We start from the raw sequence: 22,024 nt of genomic DNA, 5'->3' as shown, positions 1-22,024 counted from the left end.
TTCTCCTCTCCACACACGACGCACTCCCCTTCTGGAGTGTCCCTTCTGGTGGCTTTTGTGTAGGCATACTTTCTCTCGAACCTGTTTTGCGGCTTTTCCATTTTTTCAGATGTCTCTGTTATTTTCAGTTGTTCCAAGCTCTCTAGAATTTCTTCTTGCTCCTTCAGGAACTTCAGAAGCGCATTGAAATGGTTGACTGGGGTGACACCGTTTTCGGGCTTAGCCTTGAAGATGACCCACTCTCGCTTCACCTGGTCGGGCAGCTTGCTTTCTATAGACCTAATCATCAGCGGGTGGTTGATGGCTCCAGGGTTCCCGAGGTCTGTGAGGTCTGCCAAAGCCTTTTCCACAGCTTGGATGAGGTCTATCACCTTCCTCGGCTGGTCTCCTTTCACAGCTGGTATCTTCTCCAGTTCTGCGACGATCTGCAGTGCAATCGTGGACCTGTTCCCGTAACGGTTCTCCAGTACTCTGAACATGTCTTCGACTGTACTGTAGCTGGCCAATGTGACATCCTTTTTTACCTTCTCTTCCATGCTGTCTAGAAGCTGGAACTTCTTGACTTCAGGCGACCCGGACGGTTCTCCCTGCTTCTGCAAAGATTCCCAGTCCTTTTTCCAGCGGTGAAACTCCCTCATACTGCCACTGAACTTGGGAAGGCTTACCGGCTTGAGTCGTATCTTTGATATCGCTCTCATCAGGTTGTCTCTGGGTCCCGTGCCTGCCACGCCAGTAGTGTGCGCCTCTTCCACCGCTTTGTGCTGCGCTTTCATGAGTTCAAACCGTGCTTCTTCTGCTGCAATCTGAGCCTCGGCCAATTTAGAGCGTTGGGCCTGGTCTTGTCTTAGCTGAGCCAGGGCGAACTGGGCGCGCTCATCCTCTGCTGCGGTGCGTGCCAACTCTGCTGCACCGCGTGCTTTGTTAAACTCAGCTTCCTTTTGACGCTTGAGTGCATTTTTCCTTGTCTCCAGCTGGCGCACTATCTCTTCCACATCTGTTTTAGCAGTCTCAGGAGCCCATCCCCTCCAGGTGCTGTGCACTTCTTTTAATTCCTTAATGAGTATTTCTAAATTATTTAGCTGCTTTTCGTAACTCTCATAGCTTACTAGGTCAATTTGTGTCGCTTCTGCCTCCTCATAGACCTTTTCAGCTTCCCCGACAGCAAACATCACTTTCCTTTCTCCATGCCTAGACCAAAGGTTTGCTTTAATCACTTCACTGATCTCTTCAAGCCTTTGGCTGGTTTCTCCATCCGTCTTTTCCACGTCTGCCCTCAGCTCTTCTGATACTTGGTCCTCGTCGCTATCAGCGTTCAGAATTAATTTCATCAGGTATTCACTGTTGGCCTCTGTGACTTTGGTGGCAGCCTTGTGGACTTCACCATATTCTTTCATCAACTCCTCCTCTGACATAGTGTTCACCATCTTTGTTACTGAGTTCACCTTACGACCTAGAGCCACCTTCGCCCTCGTCCGCAGGTCTTTCAGATGCTTCACTGTTTCCTCCCCCTTAATCATCTCTCTGAATTTAAGGCTGAGTTTAGCTCAATCTGTCTTATCCTGGCTAGCTAGCTGGATACCTAGCTGGTTGGCTTCGTTTTCTAGCCAATAGCTTGGTGTCTTTGACTTGGATAGCTAGCTTGGTTTTGTATGCTAGCACCCTTCAGTGTGCTAGCTAGCTAGTTATTGTCTTCTTGCTGGTTAGCTTTGTTTCCTGGCAACCTTCAGTCTGCTGTCTAGCTACTGCTTCGTCTTTGCTATGCTACCGCTAGCTTCTTTGGCTAGATAGCGCCGAAAATAGCCTTGTCACTCACGTGTTCCGACCACGTTAGCTCCGCTAGCTTTGCTAGCCTCGGGCCTTCACTTTCCGCCGACCGTTGCGACCACGGGGTTTCCTAGTCGTCCGGTCGTCAGCTCTACTTGCGGACCGGCGTCCCTCGGTGCTTCGCGAGCTCCGCTAGCTCCGTTAGCTCCGCTAGCTTCGCTAGCTCCGTTAGCTTCGCTAGCTTCGTTAGCTCCGCTCCGCTAGCTTCGTTAGCTCCGCTCCGCTAGCTTCGACGGTCCTTGATAGCTTTGCTAGCCTCGGGCATTCACTTCCCGCCGACCGTTGCTGTAGTCTATCTTCCTAGCTGTCTCTCGCCATCGGTTGAAACCTTTATTCCTCCCGATGCAGTTAGTTAACAACTGTACTGTCTATCTCCCGACAGTATGGGTGGAATCAAGATGGACGGAAACAACTCCTAGGTTTGATAATTTAATCAAATCCAAATAGGTTGTTAAGCTTAGAAGAAAAAAGGACAACAACAATACAACAATTAGGATCACACATATCCCATACAACTTAAATCAAATTCAATATAATAATCACACTTACTAGTGGCCTCTCCTGATTCCTCAATCTCAATGACGTTCATTTATGTATCCCCTCTACACATCAATAAACCCTGTGAAGCTCCACCCAGATTTACAGTATCACACACATAAACTGAACCCCATTAATTGAACCCTCATACACCCAGCACAAACACGAGTTTACAGCACACTTACATTAAAGCTTTAATTTTAAGCGTAAACAATATGAAGTAGAGCTGCAACTATACGTTGAATGGATTGGTCAAAGGACAGATAGATAATTGGCAACCATTTTGATCATCAAGTTATCATTAGTAAGTTATTTTTCATTAGTAAAACATGGCTGTTTTTAGCATCTCAAATATGGAGATTTCATTTGTTTGTTTTTTTACATTAAACTGAGTATGTTTAGTTTTGGGGACTGACAAAACAAGACATCACTTTTGGACATTTTGTACCAATTTCTGACATATTATAAACCAAACAATGAATCCATTCATCTACAAAAGAAACAGCACATGAATTATTGATGAAGGTATCATTAGTTGCTCTTCTATCATGCAGCAGAGGTTTCTGTAACACAAGCCTTCCTCCTGCTCACATTTGCAGCTCCATCTAGGAGTAGTGTTACAGTAAAGTCTGCTGGAGTGTGTATCCTCCATGTTTCTCTACATGCTAATCTTCGTGGCGTATCATAGCAGCCGGTGGATACCAAGGAATCAGAGGCTAAAATTGTAAGTGCTGTTTCCATGAGTCATGTTTCTGTTTTGATCTGATAGAAAAAAAATGCAATGTACATTTATTCAAACGCAGGGTGTTTTACTATTGATGTTTTATTCCATTTATAGTCAGATAGTGAATGCAGTGTTTGCAGCTCTTGTCCTGGTCCCTCAGTTCTACGTCATGGCAAGGTAACTATAGGTCACAGGTTATGGCACCATGAGTCATTTGGAGAAAAAAAAAGGAAATGTTGCATTAATTATCGTACCTGTTTTTTTGAAAGTCCAAAATCCTCCAGATACTGCAGGCAGCCGCTTCTGAGCAACCTGTCAGCCTCCATCGCCTTGTCCTTCATCGCTACAGGTGAACCCATGCACATCAGACACATCTCTGAGATGTTCACCATGTGGTGGAAGAAGTATTTGGACTCTTTACTTAGCAGTTCTTATACCAGGCTGTAATATACCACAACAAGTAAGAGACCTGCATTCAAGATCTGCCTTAAAACCTCTTCAGCCCCAAGCCTGTTTTTCAGGTTTCAGGCTCTAAAATGACATTCCCAGAACAAATGACCATATCTTCCCTTCTAAAAGGGTTACATTAGTAATCTTTTTTCTCAAAGTAATGATAAACCTGTGAGTTGGATGTAGAAAAGTCAGAATCAATATATATATTTTAAAGAAAATTCAGATTGAACATGGTAAAAAACTGTAAATTATAGTGTCCGTCCAAAAGATATTTCTTACTTATAGTGAAAACTAACCTTGGATGATGGGTTAGTAGACTAAAAGCTTTAGGAATCCAAAGTACAACATATAATAAGTACCCTGTATCAAGATTGATGCAAAACAAGTGATATTTGACCTTTTTAGACAGATTTAGCAAACAAAAAACTCTTCTGGGGCCATTTGGGTGGATTTTCCTTATCTCTGGCCCCCCTTCTTCGATTTTGACATGTGACATCTCTTTCTGACCGTTAGAGCCAATAGAATCGAAGGGGAATCGTCCCGCACACACTCATGTTAAAAAAAAGATGGCGTCTTTGCGTATTCAATCTTGCTACAGAGCGTAGGAATGTCCTGCTCTGATGTTTGAAAACGGAATTGCAGTTTTATTGCTCATAGATTATCAGAACATTTCAAAGGGGACACAGCCACATTGGATATTAACCTATGGATTAACTACAGCATCGTTGTTATCTATTTAATGCCATTGAAGACCAGTTTTGACCAGACAAAACCGAGGTAAACCATGTTAGCGTTGTAGGCTACCTAGCGCTGCATGTTTTGATGTACGTTTTTGTTGATAACGTTGCGAGTTTGTATCTTTCAGTGTTGAGGTGGGCACCGTTAGATTCTGTGTCTTTACGATCATAAATGATGTGTTGGATGTGCAGATAGGATAAGTAATAAGGGAGCTAGGAGTGATTTTCGGTGCAGTAATAGGTTAGCATTTTTCGCTCGGGGCTAATTCAGAGGCTCACTATTAGCATTGTGTGTTTTAAAAAAAAAGGATCAGTTAAATGAGTTTTTCCCGTTATATGGATACAAAAATATTCATAGTTTATTAAATATTAAGGTTCCTTAGACGTTGTTTCCTGCAAATGACGCAATTTCGGCCCCGGAACCGGGTCTGTGGGGCTTAAGAGTAAGTTTGAGTACAGTTAAATGTACTTAATGTATTGTAGCGACCCTGTATAGGAGGCTGAGGGTGTCACTCAGGATCCCCTGTCTCTTGGCCAATCACAGAGCTGCACAGGATGCTGGTCTAGGTGCGGGCCTATGGTTGGGGGAGCGGACGGGGGAGGGCGGGGAGGTTGTGACGTAGACACTGTCATATATAGGTGTGTGTGTGGGAGTTATAGTTGTGTAGGTGGAAACCCCAAGCTGTACCTGTACCTGTACCTGTTTTCCTATAAGCTAAGAAGAGTTATTAAAGCCTAATAACTTGAAGCCTGTTTCCGACTCCATCTGTGAACGTTACAGTATCAACAAATTATATTTCTGGAAAAAGATGTCCCGTCAGTTTTACTTTAGAATTTTGGATTTACTGCAGAATTGTATTGTATTTTACTGCTGTAAATGTTAAAGGTTATGCTAATTGAAATTGTTGTTGCTCAGAAAAACACGTAATTCATCAGTTTATCAGAAACATTCAAATAAAAATATCCACACATTACGAGATATAGTTTTCACTGGACAGAAAATTATAAAAAATTGTAATGAGAAATATGACCAATGCTGACAGACGGAAGTAAACGACTAAAAAGTCAAATAAATTGCCTCTGAGATGTAGAAGACTAAAGCGCACTGAAAATGTTTACTTGAGTCAAGTACTGGGGTAAATGCCCTTAGTTAAACTCCACCATGCACTGTGTGTAACATACAAGCAAAACAGGAGGATACAGAGCTGACTTTAACTCCTTCAATAGGTTTTTCCGTGGTTTTCACACTGATAGACTCAGTTCCTCAGAGCCTTTGGGCCTCCTATCACGTGTTTGGGATTCTGACATGTGGACAAGGTCTCTGCACCGCCATCCTGACTCTGACAGCAGCAGCGTGTGTAAGAAACAGACTGAATATCATCATTAAATTATGCAGAGAAACTACAGCATCAAAGTTATGTATACATATTTACATTCACAGGCTAAAACCACCCCGGAGCTGTACTACATGTCCCTTATCCTAACTATTGCTTCTATTTTCAGTACAGGTAAAGTGTTTTTACTATAAATCGTGGGACTATTCATACATACACTGTTTTCTGCTCAAAGGAAATAACACCTGCTTGTGTCTGTTCAGGTTTTTTCATGGTGAGAGGAGGCCTCTGGTTGACTAACAGGAAGCATGTGACGGATCCGAGCAGAAACAATGAGCAGTAAAGCGGTCCAGCTGTCCCACGTTGACATCTGAAACTCCCCATATTAAGATTTCATGTGGTCTCTATGCCACCGGCAGCTGGTAACTTTAAACCATGGGAAAGTGACTTAATCCCCCTCACGTTTTATCGCTCACTTCACAAAGAACATCACAAAGCAGGTGTTTGTCTTAACTGTTAAAACTATTTACTTTTTATTTGTTGAGGAACACTTGTTTCACAGTCAGTCAAATGATGTTAATATGCTGTGTTTAATTATATACAAACACAGATGTGAACTCTGTAGTACCAAACATGATGTCTATTTCATAGGAAGAGAAATGCAATATGAACAGACTATAGGAAATTGTATTCAGCTTATATCTCTCACCTTATTTTCCGAACAATTGGGAAACTATATAAATTGAGAGTGGAATGTGAATGGAATGTGAATGGAATGTGAATGGAACAGGAATGGGATTGTTTTTTATTAGTGAAGCACAAAATATCTTGAATTACCTGAAACATTTCAATAACAAATGTTGTTATTTCCAGTATAAACATCGACATATTTTCACATTTTTTGTTTTAACTGATGACATTTCAAGTGGATCACTGCCAGCTACAATAGAAAACACACACTTGATACATGTAGATTACACAGTGAACAGCTTGTCTGCACATTCACAGAATCACCTGAGATCATAGAAACCACCTGGATTATTAGTTAATACATCTTTCTTCTAGTTAGAATTACTTTTGGCACCCAATTATTGTTGGTCAGATATTCTTATAGTGCTACATAGCCTGCACTCGAACTGCAGACATGTACTACATGTATTTGCTAGATTTTCACTCACCTCACACAAAATTTGATAAACCATAAAAAAGTATACATTTCACCCCAACACACACAAGTATTTGAATGAGGTTCAAACTTTAAATAAAAAAGAAAGTACCAGTAGATTTTAACCCATTAACCACATATTGCACATACTCAATATTCCTGCCAGAAACCTGACATGACATTATTGAAAAATACAGCAGTGATGTTACAGTACTACCTTCTATGATGTGCATATGAATTATAAACATTCTTGCTTGATTATTAAGGCTTTATAATCTGCTTATAGCACATTATAACTTATGTAAGCACTACTACGTATTTATAAGGCTCTATTCAGAAAATAAACCACATTATAAAGTTATTTTCTAAATTGATTTTCAAGTATCATAATACTTTATAATTGCTGTTCCATTACTGACATCTTTAAGCACATCCATGTTGATAAAAATAATATTATAAAACATTATAATGTTTTGCTGATGATTATACCGTCTAAGTTTATGATAATACATTATATAGCCTAACAAAACTATTATAATGTATTACAACAATAGGAACTATAGTACACTATGATCCTTGCAAAACAAACATTTCATTGAATCTAAAGCAATAATAAAGTATGTGTTTTAATCATTTTTTATAAAGCATTATATCTATTTATTGGTGCTAATGACTATGAGTATGCAGTGCATTAAGCCGATAAGGAATTATAGGTATATTTAAAAAAATATATGAAATAGACATCATAGAAAGTGTAACCATCAAGTACATGCAATTATTTCTGGTTAATGAGTTAAAACATGTAGAACTACCGGTCCTTTAAGTGCTGGCTCATATTTGCTTTCACCAATCAGCCGTCCAATTTAAGCAGCTCAATCATTTGTATTCGGATTGAAAGGTAGGAATGTGATTCCTATCCTAAAAGTGCATCATAGTCAATATACCAGACCAGTTTTCCATCGTCAGGCTTCACCCCGGTGACGGGCCACTTGTCGGGGTAGTCCTTCATCCTGCTCAGCTGGGTGATCAGCTCGTGCTTGCCTTTGCCCATCACCAACAGAGCCACCATGCGCGCCTGGTTAATGGCGCTGAAAGTGAGGCTCATGCGCTGGTGAGGCTTGACGGGGCTCTCAGTGAGGGCCACCAGACGGTCCCCGAGCTCAGACACCTTACTGTCCGGGAACAGAGAGGCAGTGTGGCCGTCGTAGCCCACCCCCAGCAGCACAAAGTGGAAGCTGGAGCCGTTGACTAACTTTCTGACCTCTTTCTCGTACAGCAGCGCTCCTGCGTCCTCCTCCACACACAGGCGCTGGTTGAGCTGCACTGGCATGGGGTGGATGTTGAAATAAGGGATCCTCACATGCTGCAGCAGATGGTCATGCAGGCTGTGGAAGTTGGACTCCAGTTCAGTGGGAGGTACGCAGCGCTCGTCCACCATCCACACATGGGTGTCCCTCCAGGGGAAGGAGAAGTGGTGCAGGGCCAGCCTGTGGAACAGAGCGAGAGGAGAGGAGCCACCGGAGAGGGCGAGATGGAAAACACCGCCTTCACGCACCGCTGCCTCCGCTGATGCCTGGATGTCTGCGGCCAGCCTCTCCACCAGCTCCTCGGACCAGGCCGACACCATGGCAGCACTGCGGAACTTGCCTTGCATCACTTGGGAATCTTTTGCTGACGTGCCGCTCATCTGATCAACACCGATTATCACCACCTCACTGCTGTAGCTAATGTCTTTCCCTTCCACACGCAAGTCCAGCATGTCTCCGTTGTCGGCCCCCCCGGGGTAGATGCGGGGGAAGGAGCCTGCTAGACTGGTTAGCAGCGGCGTCCATAAGCCCCAGGAGGCAAGCAGGTTTTCAGCACTAATGAAACTGTTCTTACGTCCGGCAAAAATTTGAGAAATAAGTTCTGAATAAGCTTCTCGATTCTCTGATGGGGTCTGCACATAATAGTCTGAAATAGGTAAACCTAGAACATCAACATCTGTATGCTCAGTCACTTCCTTCCACTGACCTTCCTTTAAAACGGGCTTGAATAAATTCTTACTCACAAGAATGGCTGGATATTTAAGTTGGCCGTGACCAAAGTGGAAAACTATCTGTTTGGGCTTGCAGTGAACGCTGTTGTGATTTTGAAGACAAAAGACGTTGTTCTTGAAAAGTATGCGTGCGTATCCCACTCGCTCATCTAACATCTTCCCTGAGATCAAAATAATTGGCACACCTTCATACTGAGCCTCATCGATGTGTGCCAACACAGCTGAAAGACACAAATATAGTCACTTAGTAGCAGAAATAAATGTGTTAAGTCTTTCAATACAAACAGCCAGAGGTGGGAGAAGTACTCAGAACTTATACTTAAACAAAAGTAGAAGTACCAGGCGTGTAGGAATACTCTGTTACAAGTCAAATTAAAAAATAAATAAAAGTACAAAAAGTAAAAGTACTCATTATGCAGATTGAACCATTTCAGAATAATATACTGTATATAATATGTTTTGATTATAATGATTGATACATTAAAGTGTTCTCAAAGCTGGTAAAGGTGCAGCTAGCTCTAATGACTTTGTATACTGCAGGGTAGCTTGTGAATTTACTCCAGGTGGAACTAAAGCCTGATTTAAGACTTGATTATATTTCACATCATTCATCTGCAAAGTAACTAAAGATATCAAATAAATGTAGTTAAGTAAAAGTACAGAATTTACCTCTGAATTGTAGTGGAGTAGAAGTACAAAGTAGCATAAAATGGAAATACTCATTACCTCAAAATTGTACTTAAGTACGGTACTTCAGTAAATGTACCTAGTTACTTCCCACCTCTGCAAACAGCCATAATGATGAAAAAGAAAATCTGTCACCTGCAAATGTCGGAGTGAGGCTGACGTGATCTTTGGTCTTATTCATCTCCTGCTGCACTGATGTTTTGTACGCTTGGTACTGGCCGGTCACAGCTTGGTTCTTGCCTATCGGCAGCAGATTACTGAAGATCTGCAGCTTGTTTTGCAGCACCTCCTCCGTGCTGCTCATATTCACAGGAAGCCTCATGGTCAACAGGGTCATGACCTCAGTCAGGTGGTTCTGCATCACGTCTCTGATCACCCCGTACTGGTCATAGAAGGGAATACGACCTTTAGATAAAAATAAACAAGAGAGGACATCACCCTCAAATATGTCAAAGTACTTAGAACATTATTGCAACAACACATCATGTAATAACTCAACAAATAGTACTACTTTTTACTCTGGTATGTATTAACCCTCACAGCTTGTATCAAACAGTTTGAATGCAAATGCAAGGTTTATTAAATAAATTCCAAAATGCTGGAGTTTCACAAAAAAAAATTATAATACTTTTTTCAATAACGAACCAAAATTAATGTCTCCATCGGTACATGTTATGTATTTTTAGGAAGGCTATGAAATAGTGACACTGGGTGTGGTTTTGACAAATGGTAGATAATTTAATTGCTTCTTTCAAAATGAATTTTGGGTCTATTAAGTTTTTTATTTGGATTTTAAGAAAATATTCACAAAGCATACATAACAAAATAAACACATCTAGGTACATAGATTAACTACATAACAGATGACGAATACGAAAATAAATAATAAAAGAATAATATTACAAATAAAAGAATGGATACATAGTTAATACTCAGGTATACATTAATTATATTGTTCTATACTTGACCTATTTTTCCCACCTTTCCTCAAAGATATGCATTTGGTTTCTAATTCTCATAGTTGTTTTCATTACATAGATTTCATTTACTAAGTTATTCCATTGTGTTTACAGAGTCATTATCTTTTAGCAAATTCCTTGTAATTTGTTTGATGATCGCTATTCTAATTACCAGAAATAGATAGGTTAGGAATCTTTTTTTTTATTTCCTCTGGTGTTTTCCCCAGTAATAGGGATAATGGGATTTGTGTTGTGAGAAATGCCCAGGATATTGGACATTTCTCTTAAAACCATCTCTTAAGACTTCTGGGAAACAGTTTTAAGAGAATGTTGAGTCTATATAATACATGAATGAATAAAATAAACATTGTTGTTAGGATGTTCATTTTTTAAATAATGAAGGCATCCATTTTATTACATAATTGAATGTAACAAGAACTCAGGCAATTATTAATCACCTTTAACATCGAGGGTCTCTTTCAAAACAATCTCAACTCTCTCGATGTGGTGCTTGTTCCAGATGGGATCCAGATACTTCTTGTTCTCCACTCTGAATGGAAGAATCTTTGCAACCACCTTTGAACAAAAGCAGAAAAATATAAACCATGAAATCAAAAACAGCTGAATTACAGGGTCATGGGTTAAGGCACACACACATATACGTAGAGGGTTTTCCTACCTGCTTCCCCAGGTAATGGTCGATTCTAAACATTTCTTCATCCTTTAGGGAGCTCCCGAGCTGAGATGCAAGAAGCTGAGCGCTCCTGAAGTCATGCCCGAAAGGTTTCTCCAGCACCACCCTCAACCACGCCCCGCTGGCCGGCCTGCAGCTGTTATTTATCTTATCAGCAATATCCGCATATGCAAAGGCAGGTACAGAGAGGTAGAAGAGCCGGCCTGCCTCCGGTATTCCCTCCTGTTGAAGCTCTTTCTCAATGTTCTTTGCCAGTTCCTGGTAGTCCTCTAAGGCCTTCAGCTGCCGATACTCAGCGAGCCGCAGGAACTGCTCCTTCAGCAAGGCACAGCGATCGGGGGATGTTTCCTTTGAGCAGGACACGGCCTTGACGATATCAAAGAAGAGCGGTGTGGCGGTGCTGGCAGGTGACAGTCCCCCGCCGTAGAAGGAGAAAGTGTTTCCACCACTGACCTGGTTAACGTACTGCTCGAAGAAGCCCTGCCACAGGTACCTCTTCGCCAGGTCCCCTGTGGCTCCTACGATCACCACGGAAACATGGCCGGGTCTCTGTGCCTCTGCTTTCTCCTCGCCATTTCCTCCCTGGACACTCAGAGTGACCAGGAGCAGGAGCACAGCCACAAACATGCTCTGGTCCTAACCGTCCAAACTCCTGTATGAACACAGAAATCAGAGTCATCACATCAAGGCATCTGGCAGCTGTAAGCTAATAAGACATCATATTAACGCTTAATCAAAACCAAGCATTAAATATGCTGTTTTTAAATGAACGATTAATATGCAAATACTTGTCTTGATTACTTGTATTGCTGTCCTTGACCAAAGATATTATTAGTAGAACATTCATGATTTCCTTGACAATCGATTAGATTACCAAATCATCTGGGCCCAGGAGTTCAAATCTTTGAATCTCTATCTAATCAGATCAGATTTGGATTTTGGGGAGTTCAAAACCAAAAAACAGGATTAGGATCACTTTGATATCCGATCAGATCAGGAAATCCAATCCAAGCTTTAATCTGGATCAAATCTTCAAAATGGGTAGTTCAAACCGACAACACAGGATTGGGAGCAGTTTGATCCCAAAAAACTGTATTATCTTGATCCCACCAGAGGGGTGGATTTCCAGTGGATTACCAGAGCAAGATGTACTGTACAATTTATTTTAAAATATGTTTCAATTTAAATAAAATGGCAAAGTTTGTTAACTGAAATAATACACAATTTTTAGCCTTCATGGCAAATCAATTTTATTTTTCATTTTTTGGTCACGCCTATTTTGTTTTCAACCAAATGTTGATGACATAAATGTTTTTGCTCAAAATTATCACAACAAAGACTATCAATCACAAATGTAATTAAGATCAAAGTAAAAATATCTTCAACAAAAAAAAAGTCCATCATCTGTCATCACCTTTCAAATTTAAAAATATAATTACTAGACATTATAGATGTCTCTGCAATGTGGTCTCTTGTCTTCCTTGTATTATTTTTCATATCCACTGGATGGCGATCGGTAGGATTAAAGCACTGATATTTAGGATCTAGTAATCTTGAAAAATCATAATCTGGATCAGGGTGATCCTATCCTGAATTGCTTTGAACTACAGGGGCAAAACCTGGCCGACTTGTCTGATCCTGGATCACAAAAAATGGGGTTTCAAAATCCGATCGGATCTGAGTGAGATTAAAAGTTTTTGAACTCCTGGGCCCAGAGCATTACTGTAAATCGTATGTGTTTACCAGAGAAACAGAACGATTTATCGACTAAAGAGATCTGAGTCCACTAAGACCGAAACCGCCAACTAAAGTGAAAATAGAGAAACTCTAACTTCCTATGATAATTACCCAGAGCCAATGTTATGTATTACAAACAGCGCAAAACTCGAAAATGTTAACATCATCACAAATTAAAAGGGTACAACCGTACATATGCAAGTAAAACAACCCATTACCAAAATAATTTGCAATCAATCTTTTTTAAACTACTCCTACATAATCAATATGTTTTCTGGCTCTATTTTTGTGATAAAAAGCAAAAATAAACATGAAAGCTATCCTGTCACAACAACGAAATGCAATTATTTAGTAGAAAGCCTGTCTTATGAGCCACATACTAGCAAAAAACAACAACTGGCAAATAAAATCCAAGTGACATTTTTAACAATGCATATATGGAGAGAGTGTCAAAAATTCATGAATGTATACAAAACTTGAAAGTCATAGAACAAAAGCCAATGCAGATAAATAATGTGACCACTATAAGCAATAGTCTATATAACCTTTAAATACACTTAAACTTACACAAATCTCCAAAGACAATATAGATATACAATAAATCCCTCTGCAATGTCTCCTTCTGCAGCCGTTTGAAAGTCTCCTGATAGCGGGCGATGTGGTGCAGTAATGTCGTTACGAGCGTAATCATCAGTGAGTACTGGTGAAGGGTAGATTTTGCACTTTGCCCAGGGCCATTGAGCTTCCCGCACAAACGTCCAACTGTTGATAGAGTGATGGGAAAGTCCAACTAACTTATTTTGCAACAATCTAAACAAATGTGTGTAGCAAGATAGGAAAACCTGCAAAACGCTTCCATCAGATAATAGGTTAACCAGGTCAGATAGGGTGATGAACAAAGCACCGAACACACTCAGAGCTGTAAGGAACGTGCAGCGAGGACAATGGACTGCCTCCATGACCATGTGTGCTTTTGCCTAACACCACAATGTTATCATGGTCAGTTCACAACGACACAGTTCAGTGAGAAATCAACTGCACACACAGACACTTTTCCTAAGACAAAAGACAGAGTTAAACACCGACAAGCCTTAATCCTGTGCTGCACTGAAAAACACCTGACCATCACTTGGTTCATATTTAACATCAGTGATGCTGTGAATCAAACAAACTGTATTACCTGTAGTACTTTAGGTCTGTAAGTGAAAACCCTACACCTGTGCGCTGTCAGACCTTGAAGAAGAACAATATACAAATATATGCAAGAACTTTTGAGCGACTTTGACAAGAAATATTTAAATTCTGCTAATGACAAGAAACAACAACAGAGAGGCCAGTTTTAAAGCGATTTCAAGGTTAAGAAGGAAATTAAAGCTTGCTTTGCCTAACCTGGTGTTAATTCTTAGTTAGGTATCAGGGTCACAACAGTTTCAAAGATTTGCAGCCTGAATTATTTGAACACCCTGTCTGGCCATAGATAAATAGCAAACATTTAATGCATTAGCACAAATGATGTTCTTGCTCTTAACTGAAAAAAGCACCAGGCTTGAGACGTTAAGAGATTTTCATGTGTAAAATCCTGCATCTTAAAAGTGTTGTTCTTCTTTAATTGAAGAAAAATAAAATCTCATCAGAAACAAATAAATCAAATGGTAAAGTCACACAATATATAATTGCATTTCTTTAACTATGGATTTTCATCTTTAAAAAAAATCCTTGGCTTCCATATAATTTTCAATTCATTTCAAATCTGGAGACTGTAATTATTAAAAAGGTCCTGAAAACAGGCAAACTGTTGATATCCAAAACACTAATAAGAGTCAGAGGAACCAAATGGGGGTGTACATGGGACAAACATTTGAAATAATCAATGTCTCCATGTAGATAATACCTCTTTATTACTGACATTTGCTATATGAAAAACATCTGTAAAAGCCTCATGTAGCCACTGGTAAACAATGCAAGTGGTATTATGGATATATAGTTAAAGCCTGCAGTAGATATTATAAACCTGAGTAATGACTGAGAACATGTTATCCTCTCGAGAGACTGAAAACTGCACACGCCACGGAATGAAGTTAATTTAATGATAAAGGGCAACATCTGGAATCCCTTTGTTCCTCAATCTTGTTTACACAGTGCCAGTGATAGCAGCTGAATATCAGGTCTGATTTACTTTGTGAGAGATTACATGAGACAAACTATTTACTCTTCCTTAAACCATTAACAAATATCCCTCGGTAAATAAAGATTGACAACATACACAAGTCAGCAGTAACATTATATTTAGGCTTTTTGTCAAACACAAACTATTTTCAAACTACATGCAACTTGTAATCTTATATTTTTCTTATTAGCTTCAAGGTCATTTTTATGCTTATTTGCCCGCAGGAATCAACAAAGTTGCATATCATCTGAAAAGACACTGTCTTCATTCAGCTTTTTATTTTATTCCAGTCGAGAATTGATCTGGTTAATTCCAACACATGACTTCTCTTCAGTCACAAGCTTCTTTTATTTTCTCTCTGCATAGAAAATCTTACCCCTCACCACCTACACACTCCAAAATGATTACCATATCCATCAAACTTGCTATAAAAAGTAGCTTAAAAAAGGGCATCTCCTCCTGAAGACATCATCACACAGCACATTATTCAATAACTTTTATTCTAGAGACATTTTGAGGAAGTCTCTTAAAGGATTTATTTTGGCAATCAGAGCTACAAAGACCACATTTACCAGCGTACATTGCCCGCATGTACAGTGAAAACTTATTTTATGACTCAGCCGTTTTGTTCATCACTGAAGAATCGCTGCAGGGATATGGCCGTATCCTATTTGGATCTTTGGGTACACATTTGTCACAGCCATGAGGTCGACAGTAAGTTAAATAAGTCTTCTGCCAGGGATGTTTAAACTATCCACTCGCTATAATAAGAAACTGGTGAACTTATTCAGCTGTCCTCCTTTTTAATCCTGCCATTAGCCTTCAGTTCCAACAACATGCTAACTTATGACTGTGTAATCATTATTATCATGAGAATTTGGAACCTGGTTTGTACAATCCTTGTGAATAGCTTGGAATTGATAAAAGCATACAAAGAGTGCTTTATTTCACCAAGTGAAGACTGGAAGAGCTTCATTTGGAAGTCAATTTAACTGTCAGCACTGTGGCCAAATCTACTTCCATGCAAACCGAGAGGAGATAAAGTTCAACCTCTGAATTCAACATTTGTTAAACATAGCACGTGAAAAACAGCATGTGGTCATGTCAAATTGTAAATGTATAACACTGAATAATTAGATGACTGTCTCAGTTCATTAATAATTGTGTACGAATGATACAGATAGCAACTTTATGTGGAGATCTCCACCGTGATACTGCAAGACAGGCAGCCTGCAGGGACAACCTTGATTCTAAGTATTGTTTTAAAACGTTTTTTAAAAGATTTGTATTGAGAAAAATTGATTTTCTTTTCAGTTGGATATCTAGTATTCCAACTTGAGCGAATAAAGCAGCTTACATGTGTGACTTAGATTTAACTATCAACAAAAATAATAACACATTTGTGCAGTTCAAGTATAATTACATTACAAGAAAGGACTAAATGCAGGTGATGGGGTGGTCGAGGCCTCCAGTATACTACATTCAGTGTGAAATGAAAAGTAATAATAATAATAGAAGTATTCTTTCATGCAGACTTTGCCAAAAGCTTTGTTTGGCTCTCGTAAAGCAGCGTGGTCCACAGGTATGTCCATTGTTTGTGTCTGCTCCCCTGACCCTCACAGTATGTGTGTGTCTGTGTGTCTGTGTGTGTGTGTGTGTGTGTGTGTGTGTGTGTGTGTGTGTGTGTGTGTGTGTGTGTGCCACTGCTGCAAGTCAGCCTGAATCACAACACAAATATACTGCATGCACTAAATCCATTGCTAAATCCTGTTCCTCTTGCAAAATGTGTTTTATGTCACTGTAGTCTTGCTAAACAGGAAACAAAACATCACAGATATGAACGTAAGGGGGTTGTAACAAACGGTTTGACACAATGAGCTGCATGAATGAAAGTTAAAGAAATGTAACCACTCGTCATGAACGTAAGTAAACACTCATCCACACACTCTCTGTTTGAAGAGCACATTAAGATCCTTTGGTGAAGCAGACTCGTTATTATTTACAATTACTTTCCCTGCACTGCAGTCGACAATTTGACACCACAACACACCGACACCTGCTAGCTGTCAAACTTCCGCTAGCGTTACACACACACTGCTCCTCAATCCTTTTCCTTATGTCTGCAACTCTAGTATCCCTAATACATGGGGAGACAGAGACTAACAGACTGAAGAGAGACATATATTGTAAAGGAAGCGGACAAACTACTTAACATGTTAATTGAATTACGAACCTGCCCCGTGGTGACATAAATGAACGACTCGGTGCACCGTCAGTAAACGCTTCCTGCTCCAGTCACGTGATCCGGCACTGCTCATGCTGCTGCTGGTGGAGGCGTATGTGTTTGTGTATACGAATCGCAAATCTATACAATTGAAAGGATATGAATAGTATATCTGAGTCAAATTGATCCGTGGACTTAAGGCATGTTCCAGTTAAAAGTAGGCTTAGTTTATTTAATTGTAACCATGCATTCAGTAGCAGTGGAGTTTTCTCCTGGAGGCCAAGGGAAGCCAGGCTTCCCCTGTTTTTTCGAATTGTAGTTATAATTTTAATAAATAAATAAAAAACATTTCGTTTAGTTTCGGAAATTCTTCTTTGCTGTGTGTTGCTGCCGGCCCATCTCTCCCCCATTCTCATTGAGTATTTTTACAAAGAGTGAAACAGCGCCCCTCTAGATGTTATGGTAAAATAGTAGATTGCACTAACTGTTGCGAGAGGAGGCCAGCCGAAATTGGCTTCGCTTGGTGAAAAAAAATGGAAGGATTGAGCAATCAGACGAGGCCACGTCATGCCCCTGCCAACCTGTGATTAGTCAGGTCCAGCGCCGTATAGATAGGATATTTTTAGATATCTAGTATTCCAATTTGAGGGAATAAAGCAGTTTACATGTGTGACTTAGATTATCAACAAAAAATAATAACACATTTGTGCAGTTCAAGTATAATTACATTACAAGAAAGGACTACATGCAGGTGATGGGGTGGTCGAAGCCTCCAGTATACTACATTCAGTGTGAAATGAAAAGTAGTAATAATACTGGAAGTATTCTTTCATGCAGACTTTGCCAAAAGCTTTGTTTGGCTCTCGTAAAGCAGCTTAGTTAAATTAGACGTATGGATTTAAGGAATTAAATGAAGTAGTGGATGTGCGTGCCTGTCTTTTTCTGCAAAGTTTAATTGGCCTACAGTCATGTATTACAAGTATTGTTTAAAACAAGCAATATAGCAATTTCTCCGTAAAATAAACATTTATTTTATCATAAATTAAAAGGGTTAGAGTATTATATTATGACACATCTCTACGGTTGTTTGCACAATACCTTAAAAATAACAGATGACCTTTAGCACATTTAAATGAATGTACTTGTGTTTTTTCCTGAATAATTCACCAACTTCAACTCAAGTATTTGATATGATGTATTGTGTGTCTGTCACTGGGGGGCAGCTGTGCACTGCAGGGTTTTGTCCACACAAGAGGGACCTCTGTTGGTGTCAGTGTGCTATAGCTGCTCGTTGCCACTTCAGCCGTTGACTTTTCAGTTTGAAACTCATCAATCAAATGCCATCAGCTCTGAAGCACAGACGCAAACTGGCAAACAACAGCTGTACTCCGAGATGTCAACAACGGCCAATGCATAGAGACTGATCACGACAGGGATACATTAGCTGAGAGGAGCTAAAGTGACTCAGAAATGTGGCTGATTCAGATCCTATAAGTGTGTACCAAACACAACACAAACACTAAAAGTGCTTACAATTATTATTATTATTCTGTCCATTCATAGTCCATTCATAGTTTAGGTTATGATATGTTCAATGTTGTAAACGTATTCAAATGTAAAGCATGCACAAATCAAATGCATTTACAGCTTTTAAATGCAATCAGATTTATTTGTAAAAAAATTGACCTTATTCCAACTGTTGTGCCCAGTCAATTTAGTTAATAAGGTTATAGGTCAGTTCATTTATAAATAAATAATTTGCAGGTTACGGGCCATTCATTTAATCTGCGAACGTTAATGATGATTGTTTATTGACTTGCCCCCTGGCTTGTCATTTTGCAAAACTGGCCTCTTGCAAAACAAAATCACAATAGTACAAACTGCTGACTTTGAGTGGATAAACATTAGCTCCTGTTTGCTCTGCATTGTCCAGCTGTCTCCCTCTGAATCCAGACCTACCTCAAACAAAGCAGGTGCCCTTTTGGCCAAAGAATGATCCGATTGTTGTTGACCACACTGCCAGCCGCCCTCCCTGGTCCTCCCTTTCCTCCTCTGAACAGTTGTGGTCGTTACAGCGCATACCGTGACTCAGCAGCTATGGCCCTTATACACATACATATAGATAAGTGAGCGGCTGAAATTAGACAACCATTTAGAAACGTTGATGCTTTATTTAAGATTGTCAGACCGTAAGCTTTTTTCTTTTCCAGCAATAAGGTTTTGGATTGTTAGGAATTTTATTTATTAGTTAATTTAGCAGGGACAGGGCTCATTAAAAGGCATTTTTGTAAGAGTTAGCCAAGAGGTAACATTTCATCTGTAGGCCCTTGATGTTCTCATTTTATAAGAAAACAATCTTTACAATATGTAAATTACTTGCTAGCTAAACCAAATAATTGTAGGTCTATAAAATGTCAGAAGAAATTTGAAAAATGTCCATCTTATTTTCCCAGTGTCCAAGGCTCAGGTCAAAACTGTTCAACACTTAAATATGTTCAATTTTAATATTATACATAATAGGGGAAATCTCCAAAGAAGAGAGGTTACTTATTTTCTGCTGTTTCAAGAGCGGTTCTTCAGTTACAGCTAGATACTTTTCCAGTTTAGGAATCGAAATATAATTTGATAACTGCTGTTTCTAAGTTTCTAAATGAGTTTAACAGCTTAACAAAATGTTCTTGCCTTTCTAACACTGCTCTTCACACACACATACACAGACACACACAGACACACACACACACACACACACACACACACACACACACACACACACACACACACACACACACACACACACACACACACACACACACACACACACACACACACACACACACACACACAAACAAAAACACCGCTACCTTACAAACAGCTGTAATGCCTGTGATCAAATTGTAGCGCCCTCCCAAGTTGGCTAGTCAGTGTGAAATGTAAACAGTAAACAGGATGGAGCATCCTGTGTGTGAGTGCTTGTTTGAGTGTGTGTCTGCCTCCCTGACTGTGTGTGTGTGTGTGTGTGTGTGTGTGTGTGTGTGTGTGTGTGTGTGTGTGTGTGTGTGTGTGTGTGTGTGTGTGTGTGTGTGTGTGTGTGTGTGTGTGTGTGTGTGTGTGTGTGTGTGTGTGTGTGTGTGTGTGTGTGTGTGTGTGGAGGGAATGGGTTAGCTGCTAAGGGGAGAATGAGCACATGCAGAGCGTGCTACCCCAGCTGTCACTGCTATAACTTCAGACTTGAGAGACCACAGAACACAAGCTGTAGGGCCACAGTGTGTGTGTGTGTGTGTGTGTGTGTGTGTGTGTGTGTGTGTGTGTGTGTGTGTTGTCACCCACACCCCCCAGGCATTCCCCACAGCCCCTGGCTTCCTTCCTCCCCTTTGTTAAGCCTGTGAGGCAGACTTCGTCAAGCTGAGCACACAAACGAATGCATATGAATGTGTGCTGTCATCTTTATTAGGCCCCTTTGCCAACACCCATTACATTTAACACGGGTCTTTACTGAGGAGATTTCACTTTCAGTCTTGGCCTCGTCCCCCCCACTCCTGCCAGACGAGGAGGATTACAGTGACCCCAGCCTGGGATAGAGTTGAATACACAACCTGTTATACGAGAACATAATACTGAGCAATGAACAAAGGCAGATATTTTAAATAGTTTTTTATGACTGGTTATTTGATATGGGACTTTAAAGGGTAAGGTAATTTGTGGTGGTTTTATATTTCAAAGATGAGAAAACCTTTCTTTGGATTCTTACTAAAATATCTGCCTGTACCTGCAGCGTTAACTGCTCTTTGATGAGGTCAGTGCCAATGCAGGCAGCGATGAGTGATCAGGGCGATGCCACACATAGATGAATGTGTGACTAATGCTCCCTGTTTTCAACCACATTCTCACATTTCTTTCCATAATGAGAGAAAAACGTGTCGGAGCTTGTTCTATCTCTTGTTTCTGAACGCTTCACTGCACACAACATATCCCATGTAGACAACAGACACCCACCCCAAATTCCAGTGTAGAGAGGTAGTGTTTTTCACAGGTGTCATGTGGAGCTTTTCAAATGAGATGACTGGGAACATAGAGGGGAAAAAAACAATGGCTTTTCAGTGCAGACAACAGAGCACTGAATGAAGGAGCTTCCTCAACAGCCATCCTGTTTGTGGGGAACATAAAAGGAGGCTGGTTTGGGATTGGTTTTATGGTGTTATAATTATTGGCGCACACTTTTGTTGGCAGATTCTTTACAATGTGTGTTTTATTCAGCTTTGGAGAGATACATTAAGTACCTGTATTGACCTCACAAAGATTAGTGACTTCCTAGTCTCTGTTGTAGTTTATTTGAGTAAAGCTTATCAGTACATGGTTCCATACAGTGTCAATACACGCAGTAAATTGAACAGTGTCCTGTTGTTTGGCTAAGATAACTCATGTTTTTGTCGTCACACACAAGATTGTTTTGACCTTGTGTGATTTGTATGTTATCAGAAGGATTACACACTCCTTGTGGGTTGAATAGCTTTACCTCATAGGCTCCCACCGGATTATCTCAAAAATGCAATGTCTCCTTTAGTGTTGTTCCAGACCTCTGAATCATTTATTTTGTGTTGTTTAAATCCAGTCTGATTATCTGGCTAAAGTCAGATAGACAAGAATGAAAAGCAGAAACCTCCACATTATTTTATTGCAAGCAGACTTTTAAAATATATTATTTATAAAAATAAAAATGAAACCACTCTTTCAAGCAAAGGAATGT

General features: G+C 40.1%; 2 protein-coding genes and 1 long non-coding RNA gene across 4 annotated transcripts; 1 reads left to right on the top strand and 2 right to left on the bottom strand.

Moving 5' to 3' along the window:
- The first annotated feature begins 2,042 nt into the window (after positions 1-2,042).
- LOC307041029 (uncharacterized protein) lies at positions 2,043-6,623 on the top strand. Its single transcript, XM_079684333.1, has 7 exons — positions 2,043-2,243; positions 2,961-3,085; positions 3,200-3,262; positions 3,355-3,434; positions 5,503-5,633; positions 5,717-5,783; positions 5,873-6,623. The coding sequence occupies exons 2-7, from the start codon at positions 3,012-3,014 to the stop codon at positions 5,950-5,952; spliced, it is 495 nt and encodes a 164-aa protein (XP_079540459.1). The 5' UTR covers positions 2,043-2,243; positions 2,961-3,011; the 3' UTR covers positions 5,953-6,623.
- LOC307041030 lies at positions 2,240-2,953 on the bottom strand. The gene is made up of 2 exons (XR_013808669.1): positions 2,374-2,953; positions 2,240-2,280 (listed from the first exon to the last, which is right to left on the bottom strand). It is a non-coding gene; the product is annotated as an uncharacterized lncRNA (long non-coding RNA).
- On the bottom strand, positions 6,397-17,362 carry h6pd (hexose-6-phosphate dehydrogenase (glucose 1-dehydrogenase)). 2 transcript variants are annotated; one of them, XM_079684332.1, is made up of 5 exons: positions 17,290-17,362; positions 11,138-11,804; positions 10,917-11,034; positions 9,635-9,904; positions 6,397-9,033 (listed from the first exon to the last, which is right to left on the bottom strand). In XM_079684332.1, exons 2-5 carry the CDS (start codon positions 11,777-11,779, stop codon positions 7,688-7,690), a joined length of 2,376 nt encoding a protein of 791 aa, XP_079540458.1. In that variant the 5' UTR covers positions 11,780-11,804; positions 17,290-17,362; the 3' UTR covers positions 6,397-7,687. The 2 variants fall into 2 exon arrangements, with proteins under 2 accessions (XP_079540458.1, XP_079540457.1); XM_079684331.1 differs by lacking the exon at positions 17,290-17,362 and adding an exon at positions 13,457-13,612.
- Positions 17,363-22,024: the final 4,662 nt, after the last annotated feature.

This window comes from Notothenia rossii (genome assembly GCF_949606895.1).
Source record: "Notothenia rossii genome assembly, chromosome: 5".
Lineage (NCBI taxonomy): Eukaryota > Metazoa > Chordata > Actinopteri > Perciformes > Nototheniidae > Notothenia > Notothenia rossii.
The sequence above is the reverse complement of the archived record's forward strand: the minus strand, read 5'-3'. Positions and strand labels throughout refer to the sequence as shown.

What these genes read in the sequence shown, in the direction of transcription:
- h6pd (XM_079684332.1), bottom strand. Translation starts at nt 11,779, where the DNA reads ATGTTTGTGGCTGTGCTCCTGCTCCTGGTCACTCTGAGTGTCCAGGGA. An exon ending in ACCATTACCTGGGGAAGCAG is followed by an intron (nt 11,035 to 11,137) that starts GTAGGAAAACCC and finishes TTTTGTTCAAAG; the next exon opens with GTGGTTGCAAAGATTCTTCC. An exon ending in CCTCACTCCGACATTTGCAG is followed by an intron (nt 9,034 to 9,634) that starts GTGACAGATTTT and finishes TGTGTCTTTCAG; the next exon opens with CTGTGTTGGCACACATCGAT.
- LOC307041029 (XM_079684333.1), top strand. Translation starts at nt 3,012, where the DNA reads ATGTTTCTCTACATGCTAATCTTCGTGGCGTATCATAGCAGCCGGTGG. An exon ending in CTTGTCCTTCATCGCTACAG is followed by an intron (nt 3,435 to 5,502) that starts GTGAACCCATGC and finishes CTCCTTCAATAG; the next exon opens with GTTTTTCCGTGGTTTTCACA. An exon ending in TGCTTCTATTTTCAGTACAG is followed by an intron (nt 5,784 to 5,872) that starts GTAAAGTGTTTT and finishes GTGTCTGTTCAG; the next exon opens with GTTTTTTCATGGTGAGAGGA.